The sequence below is a fragment of the Penicillium soppii genome, assembly GCF_028829465.1.
Source record: "Penicillium soppii strain IBT 18220 chromosome Unknown utg000004l, whole genome shotgun sequence".
NCBI lineage: Eukaryota > Fungi > Ascomycota > Eurotiomycetes > Eurotiales > Aspergillaceae > Penicillium > Penicillium soppii.
The window spans coordinates 2441817-2457782 of NW_026643234.1; the positions used below are offsets into that span (position 1 = coordinate 2441817).

At 47.8% G+C, this 15966-nt stretch overlaps 5 protein-coding genes across 5 annotated transcripts; 2 read left to right on the forward strand and 3 right to left on the reverse strand.

The window, feature by feature from the left end:
- Nucleotides 1-593: 593 nt before the first annotated feature.
- Nucleotides 594-3021, reverse strand: N7529_004327 (DUF3405 domain-containing protein; the record flags this gene model as incomplete). Its single annotated transcript, XM_057239854.1, has 6 exons — nucleotides 2697-3021; nucleotides 2410-2629; nucleotides 1768-2359; nucleotides 864-1704; nucleotides 762-806; nucleotides 594-695 (listed from the first exon to the last, which is right to left on the reverse strand). Exons 1-6 carry the CDS (start codon nucleotides 2994-2996, stop codon nucleotides 594-596), a joined length of 2100 nt encoding a protein of 699 aa, XP_057099149.1. The 5' UTR covers nucleotides 2997-3021.
- Nucleotides 3022-4715: 1694 nt separating this feature from the next.
- Nucleotides 4716-5442, forward strand: N7529_004328 (uncharacterized protein; the record flags this gene model as incomplete). The annotated part of the gene is made up of 2 exons (XM_057239855.1): nucleotides 4716-4794; nucleotides 4853-5442. 2 exons carry the CDS (start codon nucleotides 4716-4718, stop codon nucleotides 5440-5442), a joined length of 669 nt encoding a protein of 222 aa, XP_057099150.1.
- A 2037-nt stretch (nucleotides 5443-7479) lies between these two features.
- Nucleotides 7480-9109, reverse strand: N7529_004329 (uncharacterized protein; the record flags this gene model as incomplete). The annotated part of the gene is made up of 3 exons (XM_057239856.1): nucleotides 7480-8383; nucleotides 8439-8662; nucleotides 8714-9109. 3 exons carry the CDS (start codon nucleotides 9107-9109, stop codon nucleotides 7480-7482), a joined length of 1524 nt encoding a protein of 507 aa, XP_057099151.1.
- Nucleotides 9110-9824: 715 nt separating this feature from the next.
- On the reverse strand, nucleotides 9825-10919 carry N7529_004330 (uncharacterized protein; the record flags this gene model as incomplete). Its single annotated transcript, XM_057239857.1, has 3 exons — nucleotides 9825-10313; nucleotides 10372-10530; nucleotides 10590-10919. 3 exons carry the CDS (start codon nucleotides 10917-10919, stop codon nucleotides 9825-9827), a joined length of 978 nt encoding a protein of 325 aa, XP_057099152.1.
- A 1979-nt stretch (nucleotides 10920-12898) lies between these two features.
- Nucleotides 12899-14840, forward strand: N7529_004331 (uncharacterized protein; the record flags this gene model as incomplete). Its single annotated transcript, XM_057239858.1, has 5 exons — nucleotides 12899-12959; nucleotides 12993-13443; nucleotides 13502-14042; nucleotides 14100-14591; nucleotides 14640-14840. 5 exons carry the CDS (start codon nucleotides 12899-12901, stop codon nucleotides 14838-14840), a joined length of 1746 nt encoding a protein of 581 aa, XP_057099153.1.
- Nucleotides 14841-15966: the final 1126 nt, after the last annotated feature.

Here is a 15966-nt window from a genome sequence, read left to right on the forward strand (position 1 = left end):
TCCAGGTTGGGCAATTCTCCTTCACATGCCGTCAATAACAAGGGCAAATCACATTTCGTTGCGAAATCCCCGCTTGTTCTGCAGCTTGTTTGCGCAATTCATCATCCTCAAACTTCAGAGCGATTTCGTGGGTGAAAACCTTGGCGAGCAAGTCTTTGTATTCCCATCTCACGATGTTATGAAACATGGAATGCCCTGCTATATTCATTCGAGCTGAATTCGGCTCGTTCGCTGACAGTTTCTCAAACAGGTCGAAGTGTCCGTTGAACAGTAGCCTTTCCAGAAGATATGCCACTCTTCGGAAGGATATCCCTCAACATCGACAATTTTGCTAATGTCTCGAAGGGACGGCTTCTCCGCGCTGAGTTGGCTTCTGCATTAGTCACGGTAAGACGGCTACTTGAATCAAAAGTGGCCAAGAATTGTTGGTGATGTCCCGCTTATCTGACACTTCGTGGATCAGTATGCTGCCAAATAGAGGTTGAGAAGCTGAAATGTATAATTTTGGGTATTTGTGACATAAAATAAAATAGTCGAGATCTCATCGCGAAATTGGAAATATTCGTACAATTGCACGGCCTGGCAAAATGAAGTCAAACAGGAACTGCCATGCCGCTGCCTTTCTTCTCAGCGGTGTTCTTGACGGTATGTAGTAACATAGATGGAAAGCAGAGTGGTCCGTATAAGTCCTCTCGCTAATGAAGAAAGACCAAGTCAGCCCAAATGATATCGCCTCAACGGGGGACAATGATAATACTAACCAAGTCGCCGCTCTCGAACCAATTTCGACCCTGTGGATCCTGGTGCTATAAGCGAAGCGATATTAGTTCAGCAACAGGTCTCAGGCAGGTGTATCATCTCACATAACTGCCGTCGGTAAATTGATTTGGGTCAATTGGGTAGCCCAGCCATCTCCGATAAAGGTCTTCTGCGGTTTGGGTAGAGAACATATAGGTCAATCGGTAGAGGATGTGGTCCCATCGGTGATCCCAGTTCCAAATACTATCGCTTCCCCCATTGATTTTGTGGGGCTCACCAGGGTTTAAGATGCGCCCAAGCTCCTTGGCTGTCCATTTCCCGTCAGCGTAGATAGGATGTGGCACATGGACGGCTTTGAGCCCATGCCAGAGGGCAAGCGAAGGAGCCGTCATCTCAGAAACAAGTCCTATCCCTCGTTCGGTTTCCACATCATGCATTTGTTGCGCCAGAGACTTTGATATGCGCCCCATTGCAACGGGGGATGCCCGGCGTGGCGCATTTTCTGAGACGCCCCAGAGGTTGTTTGAGAATACCCACTTTGTGTCAACGGGGTCGAAGATTGGCATGAAGGTGATGAGATCTGCTTCTTCCCCTACACCCCATTCGTAATTGTCGTCTTCAGGGAATGACACAGCCGGCTTAGGGCCTACTGGCGTTATTTCTGAGATGCCTTGGGGCCCCCAAACACTACTTCGGCCCTTCATGGAGGAATCAACCGTCCGAACAAAATCCTGCCAGCTCCCATGTGTCCCCGGAATGTAGAAGTAAGCGTTGCGCTCCCAAAGATATTTCCGCGGTTGCCTCTTTGCAAAGTTCACGGACTGTTCAAGGAAATGATAGCTGTGCCCCGTAAATCTGGCATCCATTTCCAATTGCCAGTAGTATTCAAATCCCTGAAACGATTGTGAGAATATCTGAACCGGTTGCCAGTACTGATAATTGGTGCTGTTAGATATGTTAGACGATATACTATTAATTGATCAGTGAGGAACCTCGGAGCTAGCGAACCTGTGTTCATCGACTTTGGGATACCAAGTCTTCAAGGTTTGATCGTTGAAGAGCACTGTCATGTCCAGAAACTCGCGTGGCACAAAGCGAGACTTGAGGGATTTCATGACCTCATTATCGTCTGTATAGACTGGGATATCCTTGTCTTTGACATGACACAAGATGAAGACCTCATACTCACCGCCGGAATGTAACGACAGCTCCATGATAAGAGATCGCACAAACTGCTTGAGGTTCTCGGTCCATTCCATGTCATGCCACGCACGTAGGATGACAGCCGATCTTGATTTGTGCTTCAAGTTACGAGAAGCAGAGCCCAGTCGATCGCGAGGGAGCTTCTTTGAAGAAAGAGGAGGGTGGACTGGAAGAGTGGATTTGATCGGAGGCGAGTCAGTCTGCCTTCTCGAGTATCTTGCAGCATTTTTTTCAACGCATTGTAACTGAAGTGCTCCCCAGTTGGTTTCATGTAAATCGATGAGTGGAGGATTATCGTCACTGTAGCCATACACGCCCAGTCGAGAGAAGCGATTGTTACAAGTATATGCATCAATACCTGTTTCCGTATACGATCCAAGCAAGGGCAAGGGAAAGCCTATCTCATAGGTTAAAGATGTCGCGCCACTGTGGGTGAGATCGGAATACCTGGAGGAACTCCTGGATAGACGGAGACCATATCTTGAATATTTGAGCGACTTAATGGCCTTCCTCGTGGGCCGTCACAAGCAATAAAATTGCCGGTAAACTCCTTTCGCCACTGGTCGCTGTTGTAGTCGGGATAAGGATCATAGACTACGGCTGTTGGGGGGTTAGGATGACCACTTCCATTTGAAAGTGACAAAGTCCCGCCGCGATAGAACTTTTCCTCCCTATTGATCATGCGTTAACATAGACATAGACTGGAAACCAACTAGGCCCGCCACACACCGGACATCACGTAGAGTTCCAAGCCCGATCGGCTCATGAGCAAATGGCGTTTGATCATCTAGTGGTCGTAGTTCTCGCGACCCGCTGCTTGATAGTTCTCCAGGCCGTATAACAGTAGATCTTGATTGTTCTAGGTCAGGCGATGAACCAGAAGAAAAATACTGCAGATAGCCTTGCCTTCGATTGAGCACACTTCCAAAAATCAATAAACATAGTATGGCTAACAGAGCTGGATATAATCCCCGTCGATAGTGACGAACAAGATTAGATAATGAAGAGAGTTGAATGTTCGAGTGTCTCATCATCTCGCTGGTGTAGCCAGGCTGCGATCTGTATCTGGGTCAGAGCATCAAAGAATACTAGTGAGAGAACTTAACAAAGGAAGCTAGTGAAAGAATTCAGCAAGGTAGATAAGGTGGAATGAACAGATTATACAATGCCCCTGATAATCTGAAGAAGGACGAGCTTTCCATCGTGTGTCCAGATAGCAAAGAATTCAGTGGGGGCGAATGCCAAGATAGGTCCACAAAAAGTATTGAGCGTCGAGTCAGGCTTGCTGCGCCGCGCCGAGGCGAGACGCCGAAGACCCTTGACCCTAGTAAAGTAGCAATTAATAACGGAGGCTAGCATGGTCTGCGCGAGCGCTAAGGTAGGGTCGAGGACCAACCCGATGCCGCATAGTGGGTCAGGCGAGACCGTTTGTAATGTCTTACGAAAAGCACGAGCGGACCCTGCACAGCTGAGTTTTCGGCCCGCCCGAAGCGAACGACGGGATATGTTTATTGAGCTTCACTTTTAATCAAGCAGTCACGCGTATGCTTTTTAATATTTGTACGTCAATACTTATTCTCCGTCTCGTTTCTTCTTTTTTAATCCGATCCTGGCATCGTTCTAGTGACTGTTGACTCGGTTTTTTTTGGCACTAATTACCCCCTATAGGTGCATGTACTACACTAGTTACCATACTATAACGAGCAGGGAATGAAATAGGGCCAATGGTGTGTGTGCAGTAGCGTGCGGTAGGCTAGTGGGGCTGTTTTGAGAGAAACGGGGGCCAAAAAGATTCCATTGCTCTATTTAGGACAATGGACTGAATATCGGGGCGGTCGGAAGTGTAGCTAAGTGGATCGTATTTCTGTCCTGCGAATCATCAGTGGTTCAATGATAAAATTGCAGCTCCGATCAGTGGAGACGTGTCCCTCTCCAGGCGGCTAGATCCCATCTCTCAATGGTTACTGCAAATCCCCTCTCATGTGACAATCCTAGTTCTGTATGGCTGGTAATGAGTAATTATTCTCCCACATTTTTTTTACAGCAAATCCCCTTTCCATCTGTAACGCCCGCCAGTTCGCTTTGGACACCTTGCTCCCGCTCAATCGAAACACGTACGCCGATATATTTCGGACTAGTAATTTAACAGCGCGAGATAATTTTGGATGACTTTATTACTACTATGAACCATATTCTCAATTGTTATAAATGTCGCATTAGAAAATCCACTGCATGATGGGTGATGGTTCATATTTGAGGCTGATGATACTCAAGTCAAAGGCGACCATGTCTTGGAGCGCGGCTGTGAGGAGCCCTGGAGGCGTGTCGTAATGTAATTTGACAGGGGTTAGCAGGGTTCTCAAACCAGGCTAGATACCCTACGCTCAGAAGGATGTTGCTCATAATCTCGCAAAAATAAAACCCATGCTAAGGCCCATGTTTTCCTTTGCCGTCCTCTGCTTTCAAGATCCTTCAGCCGGGTTTGAACGGGTGTCTAAACAAAGACACTGTTATTGTTCTGTTGAAGCAAACTTTCCCAATTTCATTGCGTCGATATGGGATCCTACTCTCTTTCCAGGGTTTTCATCCTTCAGCTCACGTTCTTGGGTCTCTTTACTGCAGTGTTCGCCGTCGACCAATGCTATTATCCCAACGGAGTGAAAAGCACAGATACCCCGTGTTACACCGATGGAAATTTCTCTCATTGTTGCGGAAAGTCTTCTATCTGTCTCAGTAATGGCTTGTGCTTATCAATGAATCAACCTTTCACGCTGTCTCGTGGCGGCTGTACCGACAGCACCTGGAGAAGCAGCCGGTGCTCAGAGATATGTGGTACATCTGAATTTCATCTAAAATGACCTTTGTACATTATGCTAACATTTGTTATCAGTCAACGCACAAAGAGGTGCCGGCGCAGCTGTTGTATGGCTCGATGGCGATGGACAGAGCGCGAGGTATTGTTGCAACTCGGTCCTTGTTGATCCAATCTCTCCGGAGAAGATCTGTAGCGACATCGAGGGTGCAAATGGAACCAGCTTTTCAATCACCGACGGAATCATTGTTCCCGGTGTCGCAGTTCTATCCAATTTTGAGGAAATAACCAACAATACCTCTTCCTTCATTGCCAATGGTACCGACAGTGCTGCTGCTACCACTACCTCTACCACTGCCACTACCTCTACCGCTGCCACTACCTCTACCGCTGCCACCAGCAACAATAACAGCGGCAATCAGTCCCGGGAAATTGCAATCGGTGCAGGAGTTGGTGCTCCTCTCGCCGTTATTGCTCTTATTGCTATTGGATGGGCTTTTTGGGAAAGGAGGAAGAGAAAACTGGCAGTCGTTCCGACAGCCCAGCCTATTCCTTCGAACCATTCAGCCCGGAAAGTGTTCCCGGACCACAATAGTTACCCTGTAAGCGAGTTGAGGGATTATCGTCCAAAGCCTGCGGAGCTCTATACTGCCTCGCCTCGTTCGTAGGCTATGATACGCGATAATAAGGTGTGATTGGGGTGGGAAGGGAGATGATTCGCTGCTGGTGACTCGATTAGAGCGTTATGTAACCATGAGGACATTATCGAGATAATTTCAAGTATGTATACTGTGACTAAACATATTAATGCAAGCGGGCAGATCAATTTGTCCTCTTTATACAATATAATATGAGAGTGAAGCAAAAGAAAAATGTCAGAGAAAAAACGATATTGCCACCCTCGTAATTCAAATATCAAACAACTCGGGGAGGGGTAGCCGCAGGGGAGAACCCGGGCCTATTGGTTGTGTAATTTTCACTCCTTCGGGTGGCTGTGCCGGTCACACCAAAGGAAAAGCATTTGGGGCCTTCGTTGGTACAAGCGGATGCTTGCCATTTGAAGAAAAGCTGCGGCAGATTCCTAAGTGTAATGAGGATTTGTCCTCTGTTGGGGATACCTACCATCAATCTCAACCAGAACATGAATCGGAGGAATCTGGCTCGGACGACTCTGACCATGATCTGAGCAGTGAAAGTGATTCCAGTGGTGAACACCTAGAAGTAGATTTTTATTCCGAGGCGGGTTCCAGGGAATATGACTCGTTCGCCCAATATATCGATGAGAATGATGACTTTGATCTTTTCAAGAAAGACGAACAAGAGGCACCATTGTGCATCCAAGCAACCAATCATATTCGGGACATCTTAGCACTCCCCCTAATGGAATATGATGGACAGCTCTCGCCAGATAGCCGGTCACGATTCGAATTGAGCCACATTCAGATCCCTGTGTTTTTAGATCATGCCGCAGAGGATCCTAAAGCCTCTGCACTTCTGGGCAAAAAGATGTCCAATCTCCTCTCCATAGGCCTAGGGATGGATTTTACATGGAGATTATTTGAAAGATTAGGAGATTGATATCGAGTGATGATGAGAAGAAGACATTGTCCTCTTTCTTCAGCACCGCGTTGGTCTAGCAATAAGGCCATAGTCGTTTGCCCGCAAGCAAGAACAGCAAGAACAGCAAGGAGAGTCATAGAGTGCTTTTTATATTTGGAATAACGTTTGGTCCACAGAGATTCAGGAAAGTAAGCATATCCTAACTACTGTCTAGCGCAGTCAGAACGATTCAGCATCTCCTTACACCGGTGTAGGGGAATATATTTCATAAAAGGTATTTCCATCAATAAGTGAAGTTCGTAAAAGAATAATTTATTGAGGTAGCATTATTAAGCGTCTGAATGAGCACTCGGTGCTTGAGATTCTAGAGCCCCGAAGTTGTATATATGTAGCGATTGAAGTGTGTGGCAATGAAAAGTTTTCCTAAATGGGACATATACCTGCCCTCCGGGAGTATAAAAGTCCAGCTCTACCTTCTCATCTTCTTCTCCTCTCTCTGTTCCTCTTTGATCCTCTTACCCTCCACTTCTTTACAACATATCAAAGATGAGCGAGCAAGATACTTCTCTTTCTCCACTACTAGAGGAGTCATAATAATGATTCAGGGAGCAACTGGATCGTTGTCCCCGCCCCTCGCCGGGGAAATCAAGAATTCCACCCAAGAGAGTGGGCCGCCGTTGCGCGCACTCTTCCTAAGCTGCTTGCTTGTCGCGGGGACGACATTGTTTCCCCCTTTATCCAGATCTTCTACTGGCAGCCCCCTCGCCGTGAATAGGTTTTGCGAGACAGACTTAGCTGGAACGATTTGAACCTGAGTATCGAGATTGGTAGCGCCGTTCACAGAGACGGATCGGTCTTCATCTTTCTAATTGGAGAAATATGCCTCGTCAAATGTCGGCACTGCCTGAAGGCCCTTTCTGAACTGTCAACCGTCAGCCTGGCGCCCGCCGTGCCTGCGCCAACTGCTGGTGGGTGGTCGCTCGTTCCAACCGTTGCTCCCTCACCCAGGGTACTATTTCATACCAGACACAAGTTATTCCGACCCCCGACCCTAATGGCCTTTTCTTAGACTTTTCAAGATACAACGTACAAAAGAAGAAAAGCAGTCTTGGGATATGTTGTATAAGGTATTTTACTTTGCTGAATCAACGATGGAAGGTTCTCAACTCCCACCATCGCAGCGGCGGGAATACCAGCATTGCCCACGACATACCAACCCAGATACCTAGATCTGACCCATGGGCACCCACCATTTTTGCAATAGGTCCAACATACCAAACCTGATCCATAGAGACAATCGCGCCTGCCCATCCAATCAAGAAAGCTGCCAGTGCCGCGATACCCATTGGCAATTTGGAGGGATCTGCCCACAAATCCCAGTTGAATCCCCTAGTTCGACGGAAAAAGACATGCTCTTCCACTGCAATCATCAGATAGATAGTGACCCAGTACCCCATCAACGACAGCCAGTTGTCGAAGATTTCATATAGATGGTTCCTTCCACCAAGTGCACAAGCCGTATATATGACAACACCGACACAAGACCAGAACCAACGTGGCATCTGCGCGAGATAGCGACCCATAATTTGGAATCCAAGCGATGCTGCATAGGTACCGGGGATATTGTTGGCAACAAGACCTAGCGCGACAAGCACGCTGAGGAATTTTCCAAAGCCGCCTAGACCATCGAATCCGGCGACAACCAGGGCTCCGGATGAGGTGTTATAGGCACTGGCCCAAGATGGATGGGTGGTTGTTCCCGAAGCGAGACCCACACCGAGCAGGTTAGCAAAGGTGAGAGCCAACCCAACGCCGAGGAAAGTCATCAAGAACGTCTTCCACTTGGAAGTGGTGGGTGGGAAGTAGACAAAGAAATCAGCACCCGCCGGAGCCCATGCCACAGAAGCAGATAGACATAATGAAAAGAAGGAAAGGCGGTTTCCGGCAATGGTCGTTGCTGAGCCGGCTGAGACGATTGAAGTGTCGAATTTCGAACCCGCGCTGCCCACGAGAACAAATGCAGCTATGAGCTGAGGAATCCAAGCCCATCTGTTGTTCATGTCAGCATTCTCAGTGGTGTCGAGTTTGTATGGACACAAGTTACCTTTCGTAAATATGGAATAGTCCCATACCAAAAATGACCACTATCCATGTTAGGAGCGCGATGATCACGATGCCGACCGCAACCGTCAAACGGCCACCAGCAACAGCAGACAAAACCTGCCCGCCAACCAGGCAATCGATCATCCCGTACCCGAGCATAATGACGATGTTCAGCAGACATGCAATTTTGCTGGGATAGTAACCCATAAAGTATCGCGCGATAACCTATATCAATAATCAATCAAAATCCTTTGAATGATAAGCTGATAGACATACCATAGTCCGGTTACCACTGGCAGGACCGAAGGTTCCCATGTAACCAACGCCCGCAGCTCCAAGCAGCGCCCCAAAGGTCGCGCACAAAGCGGAGTCAACGAAGCCCAGTGAAAAGCCCAGCGGACCTAACATGCCAATTGCCATGTTATTAGCTGTGATGTTTGTGCTGAACCACAACAATGTCATTTGCAAGTAATCGGCGGCTGTCACAACATGACGCTCATCGAGGGGAACACGTTCAATGCCGCGCGACTCGAACAGCTTCAGTGACGTGAGGCGGTCATTCAGACGACCGACGACATTCAATGATCTGGGCGGAGACTCTGCCTCAGTGGACAACGGGTGGATGACCGGGGGTGAGCCGGCTCCTTTTTCTTCGTCGAGAGGTTGAGTCATGGTAAGCAGGCCGTAATCGTAACGCGAGGCGACGAGGGAAAAAAGAATTTGACCAGTTTAGCACCGCGAGAAATCAGGACGTATCATAGATATTGGGAAGTAGCGAATCACACTATGAGCGCTCCTGTTCAGCCCCGGGGATTTTTCCAATTTAAAAAAAAAAATAACTAACCGTGGCGTACTCGGGAGCGGCACATTAAAGCCATGCTTAGCGTGCTTAATTTGTCTTGGCAGTACATTCTCCCCGCGATAACAATCTCGGCCCACGCTTATCTCTTCTCCAGTCTAGCATCTAATTGCGTTGACCGGCCCGATCCAGGACTTTCCAATCCGCTTTCAGCCGACTCAAACTCATTTGAAAGAAAATATAGGGTGTGGGGGTGACTTACCTTTGAAAAACAGTATGACTCAAGATAACCAAACTTTCTATTGGAAGTAGTTACGATCCGTATGATAGATTGACATACGCCCAGGGCGCATAGGGGCAAGATCCTGCGACGCGTGTTGGAATAATCTGGTCGTCGGAAGGACACCTGAACAGCACATAGCCCTAAGAGACCTAAATAAAGAATATATATGAGGAAACACCACTTTGTTTAACCCTCACTTAATTTTTACTCTTATCAGCCTGGCTAGAAAAGTAAATCATTGTGCGGCAGGTCTGGGGCAATTATTCCTTGTTATTTTCCTATTCCCTAGGAAGCTGTCATGGCTCTTAATATCTCTTCGAATAAAGTCTAACTCCCACGCATGCAGGTCTCGTCCAGATACTAGGCCAATACATCATGACAGATAACCCCCGTAGATATCCATCTAGATAGTGCTCGGCTCGTTTGTCTTTGAACTTGAGAAGCCGCTCAACACCGTACAGCAACATCCCAATCGCCTTCTGCGACTCCAGTTGCTCTTTCGTTACTACCCCAACTCCCTGGGAAGCAAGACTAGCCAGAGCCCGGTCGTAAAACGCCCCCTCGAGTTCCTGACGATCCTCAGTGTCTTGCCAACCACTTAGGGTCATGAACCCGAAAACACTCTCCACAAAATAGAAATTTGACCCAACTGGGAGGTATAGAGCACCATCCCAGTCTAGTACAGCTTGAACCCGGCCCGTGGAGTCGTCGATAAGGTAATTGAATGGGGTGAGATCCTGATGGGTAAGGTGACGGGGAGGGCGGCGAGATCGCGTAACCGTGGTAGGAGTTTGCTGATGCAAGCAAAAATGCTGTTTCTGAGAGTTGTGTTCGGAAGATGTAGTTATCAACCTGATGACAGATATCATCAAGAGTGGAAGTAAGGTCGGATATAGAAGTGTCGGATATAGAAGTGTCGGATGTAGCATTGTTTGTTCTAGCTCCCCGAGAAACGAGGTCTGCAAGGTCTAGGACAGTCACCATCTTCTTCTGGAGCGGCAGTTCATAGTCCTAGAAGACATCAAGACACTGATATACGGTGTCCCTTCTGCAAAAGGAGATGTATACACAAACAGCCCTTCGTACATGCCCTGGTATGTTACCAAGGGTACAATGGGTCCATGAATACTGCCAGCTTCTATGACTCCAAAGAGGTCTTGCTTGTCGCTTCGGAACTGGACGGCAATGCGATGATCGACGTACGTGGAGTGAGTATGTAATATAGCGGTATAGCTCATGCTTCCCTGGAAAGAGCTGGGCTGAACGTCTACCTTGCCGGTAGCGCTGGGAAAGATGATCGAGGCAATATGGTTCAAGACGAACTGGTGACACGATATCTGGGAGACATCTGGCAGTGGCTTGAAGAATTGAGCCACGACGAGTGTCTGGTAATCGTCCATTGTTAGAGCCTACCCTCTCCTGGCATAAATTTATCCTTTCTACCAAGAGCGAAGGCAAGGAGTCTGCGTATGCTGTTTACGCGGCTATACTAGGGGTCTGAAAGTCTTTACCCACTGCCCCACTTCACAAATCACCCCTTCAAACACCCTTTTGTTTTTTCTCTTCTTACACCTCCCCATGGCTTTATTAAAAGAAGCCAATGGGCCTTCCCGGAAGAGAAGTGGTGAGTTATCCCTAGACCAGAGGTCTAGTATCATTTATGCATTTTATATAGGTATACTACTTAAACCAAATTAGCACATGATTTCGGGCATACTCGCGGAACCATATAACACGATCTAACGCTTTTAGTAGCACCAGACCGTCGAATCGAGGCCTCGCTCCGGGCGCCCTCGGAACCATAGTGATCGAACTCGTAAATTCATATATTTGTAAGCCCGCCGGAATCCTTTCTATACCTATAAAAACCTAAGTACTATCGTACCCGGATATCTACGTCGGACTATTATTTTAACTACTTTAAAGGCATAAGCATTCGTCAATATCGTATAAAACTTAAAATCCTAATCGAGAGAAGCTTAGCGAGCCGTCGATAAAGCGTGAATATTCTGCAATGTCGTATATTACTGCCCTCGAAGAAGGTTTAGTTCGAGACTATTAACCCGGTTAAGATAACGCGCGAATCTATATAACGAAGCTGACATAAAAGTGGTTCGAAACTCACAGTTCATACGTCAAGGACTGGCCTCCGCACCCACCGGATCTAAGTTGGAATATTAACCGAGGGTGGCCCAGGGTTCAAACCTAAATTATTAGAAGTGAATAGGATAACTAGTGGTGCAGTAATATAGAGTTATGTAGATATATATGTTTGAGAATGATGGGGTAAAAACGCGGGTGGGTAAAGACTTTCGGTCAGGGTGCATTTTTGTCGTTCAAAGGGAGGGACGACTTATTACCCGCATAGCAAGGAAGAAATGGTGTTCAAGTTGAAGGGGCAAGGAGATGGCGGAGACAGGCGGTGCAATGGGAGCCGTTTGTGGCGCCCCGCTCGCCGTGTCAACTAATCCTCCGGATCCTCGTCCCACCGATTAACTTCTAGCCCGAATACCACTGAGATAGCCTCGGCTCCGCCCTTCCGCAATAGCGGGTTCCGCCAGCCGCATGCATGTCTTAATTGACGTTACATCTAATCCTCCCGTCCTCATTGGACGGGCAGAAACCGCCCCCAATGTGAAAAGAAGCTTCTAGACAATGAGGGCCGGACCATGCGCCCCCCTTGGTTCATGGATACAAGTCTATGATATTATTGGGCTGCTTGTCAACCTGGGCAGCCTTAAAAGGTTCCGAGAATAGTGCCACCTGCGGGTCCCGCCTAATAGCTAGCCAGTGGGCGATCAGGAACGGGAGGTAAATCATATCAATGTTCGCAAGGCTATACACACCCTTTGTTAGAGTTGGCAACACGAGGAGTGGACCAATGCCAAAAATGCCTCAATCAAGTCAGACCAGCGTAAAGGGGCCAAAGGAAGGTAAGCATACGAGACGAGATTAGACAAAGGGGGCCAAACTAGAGTAAGCCATAAGAGCTAAGAGAGTAAGACCAGGGGCAGAAACTAACAACAAAATAATCCACTGTTGTCGGCTAAGGCAAAGGATCAAGGACTAAGCCATACCAAGCTCCACTGGCCAAGAGTCCTGGAAAGGCCGTATCCTGCGCTTCATACTACGCACTCGAAGCGGGTCTGGTGAAGTCGACTGAGCACTAGTTCGCAGCCCATGGTGATGGGCTGACGTGTCTCACTTTGTCCTTCAGAGAATAAGGCTCCCTTCGAACTGTACTTATATCTACATATTGCAGCATGACCCATACTTCAATACCTTAGATGTAACCCTGGGTCAATACATATACCCAGACTCTCCCCGGCCCTAAAAGAGGAAGACCGATTGCATACTCCACAGACCGATTTCAACAGCCATGCCGGGCCAACAGCGACAACAGCCGGGAATTGCAGTAGGCTTCGTCGCCCATTCAGCGAGTTTGATACTGACACTTTGAACGCAGTGCGAAGAATGTCGACGACGAAGAATTCGCTGCGATAGGATACGACCTCAATGCACAGCGTGTGTTACATCCGGTGTGGAATGCATAGTGCGAGACAGCTGCCCCCTTCGAGGGCCCAAGAAAGGATATCTCAAGACGCTGCAGAAAAGGATAGAGGAGCTCGAGAGCCAGCTAGAAAAACAAGGGACATCTCCAGCACCAACCTGCCAGACCGTAGACAACGACAGCAGCACAGACAACAATGAAAACCAAACCACAACGCCCGAAACAACAGATATCCTGCAGTTGCAGGCAGCACCGGTAGAATTCCCATTCCCCATGGTGGAACCCTGGGGATGTTTCGACGGTTCATACACGAGCGAGCTCCTTCAATTGCCCTTAGTGGAAAGTCTGCCAGATTTGGTCCAAATCCCAATGGAATCCGGTCTCTTGATCTCTCCCATGATGCACAATGACCTGTACGTCTTACCATCGTCTGACAACAGTGCTAATATGGACAGTGCTAATATGGCGTAGAGACCAGCTGTATTTCGACCGGGCGTATGCGTTTGCGCCAGTCATCCATACCCACCGTTACCGATCATGGTCTAAACAACCAAACAAGAGCAAACAGAGGACATGCCTGCAGTACGCTATGTGGACGTTGGCCTCATCACTTTCCAGCCAGTTCCATGTTCAAGGTTGCAAGTTATACGAGAAAACGAGGCAGCTTCTGCACGAACTCGAAGCAGAGGAGCCCTGCCACCAAATCTCTCTAGAACAAACCCAGGCCTGGGCCTTGCTTTCGATCTACGAGTTGACCTGCCAGGACTTTCACCGAGGCATGATGTCCGCCGGCAGAGCTTTTCGCTTGATTCAGATGATGAGACTATACGAGCTCGACTTGCCTCGAACACCTCACACCATGCAGCTAGACCAGTATCAAAGGCAACTCACTCCGGGCCAGGAGGACTGGGTTGATATCGAAACGAAGAGACGGACCTTTTGGTTTGCATATCTAATTGACCGCTTTACGAGTATGGTGGATGGGCTACACATGTTCTTTGACGAGCGGCTGGTCAGTCTTGAGTCCTTTGTGAAAAAAAAAAAAAGAACAGAAATTTACTCAATCTAGATACGAACACGCCTGCCGGCTCCTGAGGCAAACTTTGCTAGCAATCGCCCGACGGACATGAGTTTCCTTGCGGACGTGGTCCCGGAGGTCAGCGTCGAGTGGCCACACAATAACCTGTCGCCCTTTACAGAGTGTGTCATCGGGGCCACCATGTGCGGACGAGTCCTCCAGCATAAGCAGAACGCCCCGACCAGACCGTGCGAAGAGTTCTGTAGTCGACATCGAGCTCTTAATGCACTCCTGGCGCAACGGATTAGGACGCTGCGAGTCTACGCATCACTGGAGTACCCGGACCCCATCATCGCCTTTGTTGCCCTGGCGGCACAAATCGATGTGCTTTTACTCTACGACCTGATTGAATCCAAGCCATTAGGGACCGGCGCGGAAGGAACGCAGCTTGTTCAAGCCCTCCATGCAGAACACCAACAACAGGCCCTAGATGCCGTGACCGATATCTCTCTGCTGGTGGCTGTACTTAGTCAACACTTCCAGGTACGCCAATCAAGTGTGATAAAAGTGTAAGCTGATTGCTGAAAATAGCAGATGCACCCTTTGACCCCCATCCTACTCCTCCTGGGCGCCCGATTCTCACAATCACACCCCGAGCTAAACGACGCCTATATCAAGCTTATGCCCAGCATCTTAACAATGTTGCAAGCCTCGATGGGCCTCAACAAGCTTGCACAGAACTTTCTTCAGCTCTTAAAGCCCCAGGGCGACACGTGGTGTGGGTTTACTTAATTTCTCGATGTATATATGTATATAAATATTCACGAAGGCATGATCGCGACTTAGCTTGGACGGTGTTTAAAGTTTTGGAGTTTTGGTGATGGCAGCTACTTGATCCCTGTTTAGATTTTAGATATATAGAAGAGCAATCAGAGCCGTTTGAAGTCCATTGTCCATCAAGTAGGGGTGATTCATAGGCCATTTTTGTTGTTGGTGGCTGACAGCTGTATCACACTGCCCGCGTGGCAGGACATCAGCAGGCGTGCATTAGTCTCTGATCTAAAATCTGTCGAGTATCTTCAGATCCTCAGGTCCTCGTGTTCACGGCCAAAAGCTGAGAACCAAGGCTAAGCGCTGCATTTTCCGTATTAAGCCATAGAGCCCAGAATTGCCTTGTACTCCATTACTCTGGCAGCGCTAGGTTAGGTTATACGAGGGACTCTTCGGACCACCCCCACATCAGCGTCAAGAGGAATCGGGCTAGTTTGGCCCCCTTGACAATTTAATTTCTTGCAAGATGACGACATGGGCGAGGACATCTGCCTAGTCGGGATCGGATAATAAAATCAGTCCGAAGTATAAGTGCAACGAACGCCTGGTAGAAGTGTACCATGCCGGCAGTATAAGAAAGTGAAATACCGTATCCTAGGATGGAATGCCGTAGCTAAAGTAGGATACGGTAATTCGTGAGATACTTGAGTGATTTGAAATACCTATGCTCAGTTAAATACTATATTTCAGCTCGAAATACCGAATTTTATCAAATAATTTAGTGATTTGATATACTTATAAGCCTTAAAAGGCCATATCTTCTACGATATATATAATAACAACATCCATGTATTCAAAAGACCAGTCATCCACTCCCTATTCCCATACAATAAAGCAAGCTAGTCTAACCGTACTAACATGGACATTATTCTAAATACTATGTTTTATAAAATACTAATGAAATTTTTAAGCAAAAAATGAAATACCCAAGCAAAAGGTGAAAAACGGTATTTCATGAAATACCGTGTTTCATAGGGTGTTTCAAGTTCCCATCCGGGCGGCATGGTAGCTTTTGGAAAAGGAGGCTTCTATTGGTGTAAGAGGTCTAACGGTCTATTGATATATATCACAATCTGATTCAGAGGCT